Source organism: Xenopus laevis, chromosome 7L (genome assembly GCF_017654675.1).
Source record: "Xenopus laevis strain J_2021 chromosome 7L, Xenopus_laevis_v10.1, whole genome shotgun sequence".
Lineage (NCBI taxonomy): Eukaryota > Metazoa > Chordata > Amphibia > Anura > Pipidae > Xenopus > Xenopus laevis.
The window spans coordinates 61,027,426-61,041,484 of record NC_054383.1 but is presented as its reverse complement, the minus strand read 5'-3'; the positions used below and the strand labels follow the sequence as shown (position 1 = coordinate 61,041,484).

Sequence of the window (14,059 nt, the reverse complement as noted above, 5' to 3'; positions counted from 1 at the left end):
TCAAAGAAAGTGAAGCACTGAGAACTCGTTCTGTTACAGTTCCAACTGTGTAAATAGTCATCTGTTCATATGCCTTCTTTAGTTCAGGAGCTACACGCAACAATGAAAACAATACATTTCCCAAATGATATAGTCCCCTTCTGTTTTGACAACTGATTACAGACTAACCTCTTGAGGGATTTCAGAAACAACAGGAGATTGATCCTTGACTGTGTCTTACATAGAGATACTGAAATTCATCATTATTAACTGCCTCTATGCTACAGTGGTCCTACCCTGGTTCAGTCTTCATTACCTGGTCCTTGACATACTGTCTATCTAGGCTCCCTTACAAACTGTTTATCTTTAGACCTTGCCAATTATATACAAACAGGGAAATGTAATAAAAGTCGGTAATGGGAAAAATTATTTTTATGCCTTCATGCATATATATTCTCATTTGCATGAATTTAATTTGCAGGTAAACTCCCACTTGCAATAATGTTGGAGGGGGTGTCTAGTTACCCCCTGGCTACTTCTTAAATAGCTAGCTCTTTGACAAGAATTTGAAGTATATCTGTTTGGTTTTCTCTTTGCCTCCAGGATTCTCAGATTTGCTATTGTATAGGTTTTCTAAGCTTTTTCCTTTTTATTTTATGAACTATATATTATAATGTATATATTTAATTGCCTATATGCACTTTTATAATTAATTTCACTATACTATATATCTGGTTGAAACCTTAACCTTGTGAATTCAAAGCGAGTGTGGGAGCTGCTAAGCGAGTGTTGCATGTGATCTAAGTGTTGCATGTGAATTAAGTGTTAAGCAGCGTTAAAAACCTTAAAGGGGAAGGAAACCTAGTCGGCGCAAACCCCCCCCCCCCCCGTTTGTTGCCCACCCTCCCTCCTCCCCCCTGGCCTACCCATCCCGCTGGGCAAATGCCCCTAACTTGTTACTTACCCTTCTGCGCAGGTCCAGTCCAGGGAGTTCACAGACGACATCTTCTTCCACGCGATCCTCTTCCTGCTGTGAACGGCGTTTTGGCGCATGCGTAGTAGGATCATCTCGCCGGTATGGATCTACTGCGCATGTGCCAAAAGTCACGCGCATGCGCAGTAGATCGTACCGGCAAAATGATCCTACTGCGCATGCGCCGTTCAAAGCAGGAAGAAGATCGCGTGGAAGAAGATGTGAACTCCCTGGACTCGACCTGCGCAGAAGGGTAAGTAACAAGTTAGGGGCATTTGCCCAGCGGGACGGGTAGGCCAGGGGGGAGGAGGGAGGGTGGGCAACAAACGGGAGGGGGGGTGGGGGGTTTGCGCCGACTAGGTTTCCTTCCCCTTTAAGGCGTTGGTGTTTGCTGTGCATGCTGGGAGTGCAGGGTGCAAGAAGGGAGTAAGTGCAAATAACTGACTGCTGTGCGTTCTGTGAGTTATCTGACTGAGACAAACAGCTTTTTCCTTTCTCTGTTTGGGGTAAACTCTTAGATACATTGAGTGCATTTATTTTCTTTTTGTGTTTTAGCTTTAGAGTTTCATAGGGGAACATTTTTAAAAAAGTTAATAAGGGGTTATTTTACTGCTGGTAGCAAATACCATTTTTTTCTCTCTTTCCCTCTTTCTTCTAATTAAGGGGGAGGAGTTAATCAGGTAAACTCTGATCAGGCTTTGTGTGCTCTGGTTGAAACCTTAACCTTGTGAATTCAAAGCGAGTGTGGTTGCTGCTAAGCAAGTGTTGCATGTGATCTAAGTGTTGCATGTGAATTGAGTGTTAAGCAGCGTTAAAAATCTTAAGGCATTTAAAACTGAAAAGGCGTTTGTGAGGAATTGCATTTCGGAGTACCCAGTGTAAATATGAGTGCAAGTGGGTTTGCTGGTATTACTCAGTGTGTGTCTTGTCACATGTATGTGGTGTTGGAGCAGCAGTTCCATGCAGTATTTACATGTGAGAGATGTCAGTGGGTTTTCATCTTGGAATCGGAACTGCAGAAGGGGTGAACTTGCAGCACTGAGAGCAGCGGCAAATGAGGGGAAGGAAAGGAGGCTCGCAGAGCAACCACTGGCAGGGGCTAGTGGAGTGGGGGGAGGAGAGGGGCAGTGGAGGCTAATGAGGGAGGAAGGTTTGTGACAGTCAGAAGGGGAAGTAGGGGACAGAAGGGTAGGGGGGCTGGTCCACAGCTTGTCCAAAACAGCAAATTAACCATTTTGGCTGAAGATGCTGGAGAGGAAAACTCTGAACTGGCGTGTATGGAGCAGACTTACTCTCTGAGCACCCTGGGAGGCAGTGGTTCTAATACGGGTGGGGGGGGGAGTGCAAGGAAGGAAAGGCAGGTTATAGTTATAGGGGATTCAATTATTAGAAAGGTGGATAGGGTAATCTGTCGTAAGGCCCCTACATGCCAAACAGTCTGCTGCTTGCCTGGTGCTAGGGTTCGGTATGTGGTGGAACAAGTGGACAGATTATTGGGAGGGGCTGGGAAAGAACCAGTGGTCTTGGTACACATAGGTACCAATGACAAAGTTAGAGGAGGTGGTTAAGTCCTCAAGAACAATTTTAAAAAATAGGTGTAAAGTTGAGGGCAAGGACTTCCAAGGTAATTTTCTCAGAGATATTACCTGAGCCACGAGCAATGCTAAGGAGACAGCAGGAGTGTAGGGAGATGAATGCGTGGCTGAGAGAGGGAGGTGTAGGGAGGAGGGTTTTGGAGAACTGGGCTGATTTCTCAGTCGGCTACAGGCTTTTTGCTAGGGATGGGCTGCACCTCAATGATGATGGTGGAGCTGTTTTGGGAGAGAAGATGGCTAGAGGGTTGGAGGAGATTTTAAACTAGGTGTGGGGGGGAGGGATCAGTAAAAGATTCAGTGTGAAAACAGGTAAGATGAGATAGTGGGCAAAGAAATGGGGGAGGAGATTTGGCTGGGGATACTGTTAAGGATAGGAAGGACCGCATGTCATATGTTCAATATGGTACCAGTATTAAATGTATGTTTGCAAATGCAAGAAGTCTGACTGGTAAAATGGGAGAGCTGCAGGTGCTGGTTGGAAAATATGATGAGATTGGTGTGGCTAAAACATGGCTGAATGAGTCACATGACTGGGCAGTAAATATCAGTGGCTATACTTTGTTTCGGAGGGAGAGAAGATGGCTAGAGGTTTGGAGGAGATTTTAAACTAGGTGTGGGGGGGAGGGTTCAGTAAAAGATTCAGTGTGAAAACAGGTACACGTAAGATGAGATAGTGGGCAAAGAAAGGGAAAATGGGGGAGGAGATTTGGCTGGGGATACTGTTAAGGATAGGAAGGACCACATGTCATATGTTCAATATGGTACCAGTATTAAATGTATGTTTGCAAATGCAAGAAGTCTGACTGGTAAAATGGGAGAGCTGGAGGTGCTGGTGGGAAAATATGATGTGATTGGTGTGGCTAAAACATGGCTGAATGAGTCACATGACTGGCAGTAAATATCAGTGGCTATACTTTGTTTCGGAGGGCAGAGGCAATAGAAAAGGAGGAGGGGTATGTCTGTTTGTTAGGCAGGATTTAAAAGCTTAAAAAATGAGGGGGCAAAAGTCTTATGGGTGGAGTCCAGCAAATTAATTGTAGGCGTATGCTATAGAACCCCTAATGTAAGTGAGGAGGAGGAGGTGAAGCTCCTCATGCAAATAGAAAAGGATGCTAGTTTGGGTAAAGTAATGATAATGGGAGATTTTAATTATCCAGATATTGACTGGAGCAGCAGTACTGCCAGATCAGTTAATGGGAACAAGTTTATAAACTTGTTGCATGACAATTTTATGGCACAGGTTGTTGAGGAGCCTACCACTGATACTGGGCTGGTGTGCGTGTCTGTGTACCATTGCTGTGCTGATTCTCCTATTGCTATGGGTCTGGGTGCTGCACCAAAGAGGCTTGGTGAGTGACCTGTTTACAGGGCCGCTCCTGCCATGAGGCAAGGTGAGAACCTTGCCTTAGGTGGCAACAAGTGGCCAGTTACAAGAGGCGGCAAAAAGCCCCCTCTTGTAACTTTAATAGACGAATTTCTGGGCTTTAAACCGGAAATTCAGCTCCGCTAGTGCAAAGAGCACAAATGAGATGCTGCCCCCTTTTTACCCGCTCCGACAGTGATTTTTAAGCACAGAGTGGGAGAGGGAGGGCCGCATATGGGCTGCTGCCTCAGACGGCAGCAGCCCCAGGTTCGGCTCTGCCTGTTTATGCACTGCTTTGTTGTTTAGTTGTTGGGAAAGGAGCCTCCTTTAAATGTGTGGAGCTTGGAAACGGGGCCAGAATTGCTGTGTGGTGAGTGGTAGTTTAATGTATATTCTTCTGTTCTACTACAGAATTAAACAACTTCATAATGTTGCCACCCTGTGTCCCTTGGCCACAAAAATGAGTTTGACACTGCCAGACTTATGCAGAGAGGTTGCATTTCTTTCTAAAATAACCGACCCTGTGCAGAAGCAAGCTGTGCTGCTGAGTGTCATGGGTTCTAAAAGACTTATGTGATTGATAGCTCTTTGGTTTCCCTCACTAACTGAGTTTTGAGTGGGACAATCCCACTTTTTACAGCTCACCCCCGCTGTCACGGATTTGTACTGATAAGTCCAGAGTTTCTCTTTGATCTGCGGCACTAAACAGCCAAAAACAGATAGAAAGTTTCTAAGTTAATTGGGTTTTGGCAGACAGCCCAGAATAGATACTTAACATACTTTTGTAACAGTTTGATAAGAACACATCTTAAAGGCAATCCACCTTAATTTGCAAAACTGTAATAACAGATAAAAACCACAGAAATGTGTTCAAACTTTCATAACTTGCCAAATTATGTAAAATGAACATGGTAATAAGGGGGTCACAAAAATGGGCGTGGCCAAAAAGGATTGGATGGCTTTTTAGCAAACGATAACTCACAACACAAGTTAATCTAGGGATTGGTCCGATTGCCGTCTTGGAGTCTGTAAGATTTTTTTTCCCCTGCAGTTAGGCAGGTTATATATAGACTTGAAAGGTTGAACCTGATGGACGTGTGTCTTTTTTCAACCTAATTTACTATGTTATAAAGTCATACTGCAAACATATACTTAAGCATAAATATTTCACAAGTTAAATAATTCACCAGGTGCTTCTGCCCCAAGCCCTCAGCCCAAGGGAGCAGACAATCCGTATGTAGAGACACAAAATGTTGGAGCAAGGCACTCTGATAGGTCACGCATAGATCAGACTGACAGTAGATAAAAGTATGAAAGTTTTATGTATGTAAACATCTCATACCTAACGCGTTTCGTGTCACTGGGACACTTAGTCATATAGACGAAACGCATTAGGCATGAGATGTTTACATACATAAAACTTTCATACTTTTATTTACTGTCAGTCTGATGTATGTGTGACCTATCAGAGTGCCAACATTTTGTGTCTCTACTGTGTATGTTTACTATATAAAGTGTCATCAAAGACTTTAGCAGTGTATTTGAAGAATGCCTTGGCAAATTTAAGGGTTCACCAATACCATTCCTGTTTGATATCAAAGTTGTCCCAAGCATTTGCTCATCGCTCAAAATTAGATTTTGAGCACAATTGTTTGATAATGCACAGTTTACATTAGACTTCAGAGCATGTATGGAAAGTAACCTTATGTGTCATGGTACAACAGTACCATTCCATCATCTTCAATTGGGCAAGCTAAGCGAATGGTCCAGATTACAAAAATTTAATTATAATGGATAACTGATGGTGACTTGAATCATAGGTAGCAAAATTCTGGTTGCAACAGAATGTATCCCCCTACCACTAGCACTGGCTACAGTCCTGCAGAACTTTCTTGAATTGATGCTGAAAACCTGTTAGAACAGATAACAGATGTACCTGAAGGGTTGCCTATACTGAGGCCAATCCACAAAAAGGATTTAGGAGGGGAGGGGTTATGTATTGACTATTATTTTAAGATCAATAGATGGCACTGCTACATGTTAAACTCTTATTTAACTCCTAATTTTAGATAGGATGTGTTTAGGATGTAATAAAGTATTATTCTTTAATCTAAAGTATATAATTTGTTTTTAGGGTTCGTATTCTAGAAAAAGATTTTGCTAAAATAAAGTTGACTTTTAACTTAATACATCTTAACACATTGTGGTTTATAATTGCTACACTGAGCTAAATTTAAATGTAACTTTAATAAATTCTTATAATTTGGTATTTGTGTTAAAATCATGTGACTTTTGTTACCACTAGGTGAGATGTGTATTGCACTATATAAGTGTGATAATGAGCACATGTGGTTAGCTTTATAAAAAGTCACTGTAGACCTGAAACCTTGCTATCTAAAGTCGAATTTTTAAATAGACAGTACATTGAATATTGAATTTCAATATTCAAAGGGTCGAATTTCGAATTGAAAAAACTTCGAAATTCGAATAAAAAAAGACCAACTGAAATTAAGTTGAAGGTTTTTTTTGGTCAAATAGGTACATATTTGACCAAATAGGTCTGCATTTGGCCGAATTCGAATCGTTCGAATCAAATTAATAGCGCAATCGATTGAATTCAATTAGAAGTTTCTCCCCAAAAAAACTTAGATTTTTCAAAGTCCACCATAGGTTAAAACAGGAATTCGGCAGGTTTCAGATGGCGAATGGTCGAGGTTGAATTTTTAAAGAGACAGTACATGATAAATTTCAATATTCAAATTTTTGAATATTTTTCATATTCAAATCGAAGTTGAAGTACACAAAAAAATAGCGCGAAATTCGAATTTTTTTTTTCATTAGAAAATTCACCTCGACCTTTGATAAATCTGCCCCTTAATGTTAAACTGCAAAAAAATGCAAAGTAAAAAGAATAAAAACACAGCAATTATTATTATTAATAATAATAATAATAATGACAGCAGTATCTCTTAAGCTGGCCATAGATGCAAAGATCCGATCGTTTGAATCCTTGAACGATTGGACTTCCCCATCTCCCGACTTGCCGCTAACCATTCAGATTAAATAAAGTAGTAAAAGAACAGATCAGCCGATGTTCTGCCCCTGACAGCAATCGTATGAAAGTTATGTCCGACAAAAGCTAGTGACAGTCTCCCACTGAAAATCGTATGATCGGCAATACACGAAGAGATATTATCGGCAGCCGACAGAAATCTTTTAACCTGTCCGATCTACCAAACGACCAATGTCCGCCGGACGATAAATGTCAGGACTCTCCCCATACGGTCCGAAAATTGGACGAATCCTCGATTCGTACGATCAGACCTTTGCGTCTATGGCCAGCTTTAGCCCACATATCCATGATACACATCGTAGCGACAAAGCTGTTTTGGATACTTGAAGGGGTTATCTTCAGTTCTCAACAGTACTGTAGATGTCATGGAATAAAGTTTGTAACTGCCCTAACACATCTACACTTAATTGGAGAAGTGCTGGAGCGTAAATGTATAAGTAAACAATTTTATTTAAATAATAAATGTTGCAGTTACCTGGAGGGGAAGGTTGCTAATTAAACATGTTGCACCAAAACCGATGAGAAGGATGTTGGTAAAAATGAAAGCTCTGGTAGCATTTGTGATTTTTTGAATATTTTTAGACCTAGAAAGAAAACAGAAAAAAATATTAGCATTCTGCATGTCTCACAAATAAATACAGTAGTATTTTTACCGATATAGTGATACTTGTGCACGTGAAATTTTTGATACTGATATATTCCAGTATGGTAAGATATGATATAATCAGCTGGTTCAAGGTGTGGTTCACCCTTAAGTTAACGTTTAGTATGTTATTGAATTACCAATTCTATGCAACTTTTCAATTGGTCGTTATTTTTTTTTTTATAGTTTTTGAATTATTTGCCTTCTTCTTCTGACTCTTTCCAGTTTGGGGAAAATGGGGGTCACTGACCTGATCTAAAAATAAATGCTCTGTAAGGATGCAAATTAGTTATTGCCACTTTTTACTATTCATCTTTCTAATCAGCCTGTCCGCTATTCATATTCCAGTCTCTTATGCAAATCGATGCATGGTTGCTAGTGTAATTTGGACTCTAGCAACCAAACTGCTGAAATTGCAAACTGGAGAGCTGCTGAATAAAAAGCTAAATAACTCAAATGAACAGAAAATGAAGACAAATTGCAAATTGTCTCAGTATATTACTCTCTACATCATACTAAGAGTTAATTTAAAGGTGAGCAACCACTTTAAGTATTCATTCTAGGTTTATTGTTTTTCTTGTTTTAACATTTGTCAACACAAAATATTAACAGACCTCTAAGACATACAGCAATAAAATTATTTTTGTTTTAGCTTGAGGTCCAGAGTGCTACACTGTCCCTTTTTTTACATTTTTTATATATGTCCAGGGAACCTTAATAAAGACAAGATAGTTAATATAATGCCCTATACATGCACCCACTGTAAAATGAATGTTCCATATGTTATGAAATGTGTGGAGAAAACCCATTACCCAAAAAAGTCAGCCAAAAAAAGTTTGTCAGACATTTTGTAGGCAATTCCACTTCAAAAAAGGAAAAGTTGCCAGCATTTTTGGAAACTTAATGCATTTTCAGCACACAGGATATGATGTAAGTGACAGAAGAATGAGGAAGATCTTGCTTCTTTTAACACTTCGCCTGGTCTGAGGTGGTGAAGTCAACTCTGGCAAAGAGGTAGCGTTCATTAATGATCGTTCACCAGAGTCGCCTCGCAATGAGTGCAAATGAACGCTAGAGACTGTCCCATTCACTTGCGAATTGACGCCTGTGCCTGTTAGTGAATTAGTGATGTCCCTGCGGGTGGCAACGCTGGCGATAGCCACTTCGCCCTTAAGTAAATCTACCCCCAAGATGGCAGCTGGTCGAGTCCCTGAATCAACTTGTACTAAGAGCTATTTTCAATAAGCCTTTATTCCCGCACTTGACAAAAACCCATCCAAACCCTTCTTGATGCTATTTAATATGAATAACGTCGCACCATCCAAAGATTATTATGCTTAGAAAAGAGAAAACACTACTGCGAGTGATCAATTCATTATGTAAAATTCATTGTGATTTTCAATAAATTTAGTGTAATTAAGAGAAACAAAAAACTATTGTTGTTGTTTTTTCTTTTTGTCTTTTTTGTTAGCGCAAAAGGAACTTCTGTTGATTGCCCACTGGCCCCACCAAAATCTTACATCAGATCACTCAGCCCTCTGGAATAAATAGTCCTTTGTCATAGGTTAACGGGAAAATATTGGTTTGGTGGTATTGTTTAGCACCTGCAGTTAAATATCATTATAGTAAAGTTAAACATGTGTAAAGTCCAATCATACGATTCGTCTGAAACCTTAAAAAAATGAGGCGTGATAAACCTGGTTTGGTGTGCTAGCAGGGCCGGAACTAGAGGTAGGCAAAGTAGGCAGCTGCCTAGGGCGCCATCATTGAGGGGCGCACATTTAAGGGGATTTTTTTTTGTTTTTAGTTTTTTTTTTCAATTTGCTTATTTAATAATTTATTAAAGTAGTAATCCTGGTTACAATGTACAACACTAATTGCTACTTATCCCAGAAGCATCAGATAAATCCCTTGTTCAGCATCAAACTTATCTAAAGGGACTGTGCATAGTTGTATCAGCTGTGTAGTCTACCATCTCCCCTCAAAAGAGCTGCTTTTTGGAAAAAGGAGTAGGAAATTGTGCCATAACAGGATGACATATAACAATGGTTATGAGGTGCTATGAGGTGAATGAAAAAGATGGCCAAACGTCAGACCACAAAGAATGGCAGACAGGCACCAAAGAAGATCGTTGGGGGGGTGGAAGAGTTTCACTGATGCACAAAACTTTTCTTGCTCTCAATCTACCACCATCAGTTTTCATCACTGGCAGGGTCGGAACTAGGGGTAGGTAGAGTAGGTGGCTGCCTATGGCCCGGCTTGGGCGTAATCCATCCATCCATCCCTCACCTCCCTCCCCTGTCACCTCCCTCTTGCCAGCAAGTAACAGCTCCTGCAGGTGCAGTGCAGCTGTATGAAGATGGCTGCTGGGCATGCTGGCACAGGTACGTAGGCTGTATGATGGATGGCTGCTGTGCATGGTGGCACAGGTACAGGGGCTGTATGATGGATGGCTGCTGGGCACGCTGGCACAGGTATGGGGGCTGTATGATGGATGGCTGCTGGGTATGCTGGCAAAGTTACGGGGGCTGTATGATGGGTGGCTGCTGGGCATGCCGGCACAGGTAAGGGGGCTGTATGATGGGTGGCTGCTGTGCATGCTGGCACAGGTACGGGGGCCTGTTTGATGGATCAAATTATCCTACTGTTTTGTTTTTCGGACATTTTTCAGTTTAACATCACATTTATATTTATATAAATGAAAAGTTTCATTCGTTAATGTGTTGAATATTTTCTTTATTTAAAAATGACATGGTAAGGTAGGAAATGGTAATGCCGGACGGGGGGGGGGGGGGGGTTGCTGATTGAAGCTCTTGCCTAGGGTGCCAAACCAAACTCTCAGAGGCACCTAGATTCATGTGGCCTAATCTCTGTCACTAGTAGATTCTTGGCATCACCAAACAAGGTTTCCTTATACTCACTGTTAGTGAGCACACCTACATAACATTGCTTGTTTTGGCACTTCAGATTTGCCCACTGGAATGAAGCGGCATAAGTTCGCCATGCAAGGCTAACCACCACACTTAAACCTGTTTCTTTTCCCTTTCTTGTATCACACAAGTTTGTGTTTAACCGGAGCTAAACGCCTGATGAGTGTTTCGCCAAGAGGGCTTTGTCAAAGGCAAAGATGGTGACGTAATCTCGCGATCTATACATAGTGGCGTTAGTGTTTATTGGATATGAGGAGTCACGTGCCGACATCACGGTAATGGACCCGTGTATTATTCAGCTGCCAACATTAATATATCAGAAATTTGATTATTTGCCTATATAAGTATGTAACGATAAACTTTTATTCAAGCTACCTGGAGTTAAGGTGCCAAGTTCATAGATCCATCAGCATTCTTTTGACAAAAGTATTTGATCTAAATTCCCTTTTCTAATGCCCAGTGAGACCTGTTCTAGGACTGTCACTGTCATGCCATCTGGTTTCCCTTCATGGTGTAAATAAAAGTGTTTGCCTAGAGGTGTCACTTTTTTCAGTTTATTTTTGTCTCTATCCACCATAATGTTTAGTTGCCTTTGTGATTGTATGTTGCTGAGAGTCATGTATGTAGATTTGATACTGGATATATGTTCTGAAATCCTTTTTTTAGGGTTCTCTTTGTTTTCCCTATATACCATAATTCACAGGGACATGTAAGTTTTCGGTAGCCGAGGATGAGTAGAGTATAACAGTGCTTTATTAGCAGAGACTCATGCAGCCATTACACAACAGTAACTTTCACTTTTAAGCTGTCAGGAAGTATGCACAGTATAAGTCTGGGCACAGTGACATCTACAGGCCATTTGTATAAATACCTCAATTACAGTTGTTAAATTTGCTTAGAAAATGTGTCTTACCATATCTGTCCACTATTTCCTTGTTATTTTTTATATATGGACATATGTTGCATGATCCACATGGATCAAAATGTCAAATGTTACGTTTTAATTAAGTCCATACATTAATTTGGTTCCAGTGGATAGAGAACTGCCCAGTATAGATTTGGTACTTTTGGCGCTTAAAACATTTTACAATTTTCTTTGTCTTAATACGTTTACATTTCTGATGAATTAACTACTAACAATAAACTGTTTTTTGTTTCTCTTAATTACACTTAATTTATTGAAAGTCACAATGAATTTTACATAAAAATGAATTGATCACTTGCAGTAGTGTTTTCTCTATTCTAAGCATAATAATCTTATTTCACAAATTTTGGATGGTGCTTGGTTAAGAACTCTTCTTGGCAGTTCCTTTCTTTTAGGATCTTTTTTCAATTGTATGCACAGAGTTGTCAGCACATTCATAAGATATTGGACCTATTAACAACAATGGTGTTTTGTTAGGAGGTGCGGATGCACACAAACAAATCTAAATATTATTATATGAATCCCTAATTTATACATAGTTATCATACCCCCTTAAGCACATCTTCTCCAGCATAAACAACCCCAACTTGGTCAGTCTTTTTTCATAATTGAGACTTTCCATGCCCTTTCCTAGTTTATTTATTATACAACTATTTATCATCGCTCTGCAACAAAATGCAGACGACAAGTTGGAGGAGCTGGATATAATAGTTATAGAAAAATCGCAGTTAAAAACTACATGTATCTGGCATGACATGACTGTCGGATGTGAACACTGTACACTGCATCTTCATCCGACAGTTGTGTTGTGTGTAGTTTATACCTCCTGTTTTTCAGTTCTTATCTGTTTTCAGTTTTTATCTGTTTTTCAGTTATTTTTCAGTCCCCTCTGACTTGTCACCTGCATTTTCTTGCAGCGAGAGAGATCCAAAAGAATTGTTTGTGGAGTTCAGCCCTAAATCCTTTTTATATCTTATTTTTATCTTATTACTTATATCTCGTTTTAAGCACTGGAGACCAACATTGCATAGCTTTACTATCTGTTACTTGCTCAGTAAAGTAAAAGAACAACCATTTTATATGCCCCTTTTAATACATGTCAAAATCTTGTTTGCCTGCTGATGCTGACTAGCATTGCTTGCTACTGTCAATTTTATTATATACAAGACTCCAAAGTCCCTCTCCATTATGGATTTTCCTAGTGCAGTCCCATTAAGGGTATAAGTGGCTTGTATATGTTTACATCCCAGGTGCATGACTTCACATTTATCAAAATTTAATCTCATCTGTCACTTAGCCACTCAGATTGCCAGTTTGTCAAGATCCTGCTGCAAGGATGCCACATTCTGGATGGAATTAATTTGGCTGCATAGTTTGTGTCATCTACAAACGCGGATAATTACTTACAATACCCACCCCTAAATCATTAATGAACAAGATAAATAAAAGTGGAGCCAATGCAAGACCCTGCGGGACCCCACTAAGAACCTTACTCCAAGTAGAGAATGTATCATTAACAACAACCCTCTGTACCCTATGCTGTAGCCAGCTTTCTATCCATGTACAAACCACTTTACTAAGCTGACAGACCATAGTTTAGAAAGTAGTTGTTTGTGGGGAAATGTATCAAAACTGTATCAGCCTTGGCAAAATCCAAATAGATCACATCTATTGTAATCCCACTGTCCATCTTCTTACTTACCTCATCATAATAAGCAATGAAATTTGTCTGACATAACCTATACTTCATAAAGCCATGCTGATAACTGCTCATAATGCCATTCTCCAGAACATAATTTTGAATGTGATCAAGTGTTCAAATTACTTTCCCACCACAAATATACAATTTACTGGCCTATAATTGCCAGGCTAAAATCATCACAATATTACAATTATATAATGGAACCACACTCTCAACCATAATCTTTGTACTATTAAAATAATGAAAAAAACATTTTGGGGTTAGCCTTAGCTGTAGCTGTAATCCACTGCTCATTTTCTACCTCAGCCTTCTGAATGTATTAAACACAACTTCTGTACTGAGTTTCACCGCATAAATGACGCCCATAGACTCCAAAAACAATTTGACATGCCGCATTGCAACGACGAAAACAGTTGACGCCTATAGACTTCAATGGGGCTCATTTATTAAAGCAACGCAGCGCATAAGTGGACGCAAAAGATTGTCTGTGCCATCACAAGCGTGATCGCTAATATATTTGCGTGATATTGCGCATAACAGAGCTTTTGCGATGGTTTTGTTTATGCGCATTGCGCAAAAGATTGGGCATTTATGTCGCAAACGATGCCGTGGTTGTTAGGGGCGTGGCTGTGGGCGTGGCTACAATGCGCTTGCACTGCGGCCGTCGCAGATTTGCGTCTGTATATGTGCAAAACTGCACCCGGGCAACAGCACCACAATTTTTACGACTGCCTCTTCGTGGCGTAATAGTAACGCTCTTCAAAATGCGCATTCCTGCCCAGCTGCGCTAGTATATTCACATTTTTGCGTTTCATGTTGCTTAAAAGAGAATTTTATATATGTGTGCAGAGCCACACTGCTAAACTGGGTTCTGGC

General features: G+C 40.3%; 1 protein-coding gene across 1 annotated transcript in view; it reads right to left on the bottom strand.

Annotated features, from left to right (window-relative positions):
* slc43a1.L (solute carrier family 43 member 1 L homeolog) overlaps nt 1–14,059 on the bottom strand; it is a gene marked incomplete at its 5' end in the record, with an annotated part of 502,690 nt that overhangs the window by 56,216 nt on the left and 432,415 nt on the right. The window contains 1 exon segment of the mRNA NM_001094328.2: nt 7,459–7,567. Coding sequence (NP_001087797.1) covers nt 7,459–7,567 — 109 coding nt within the window.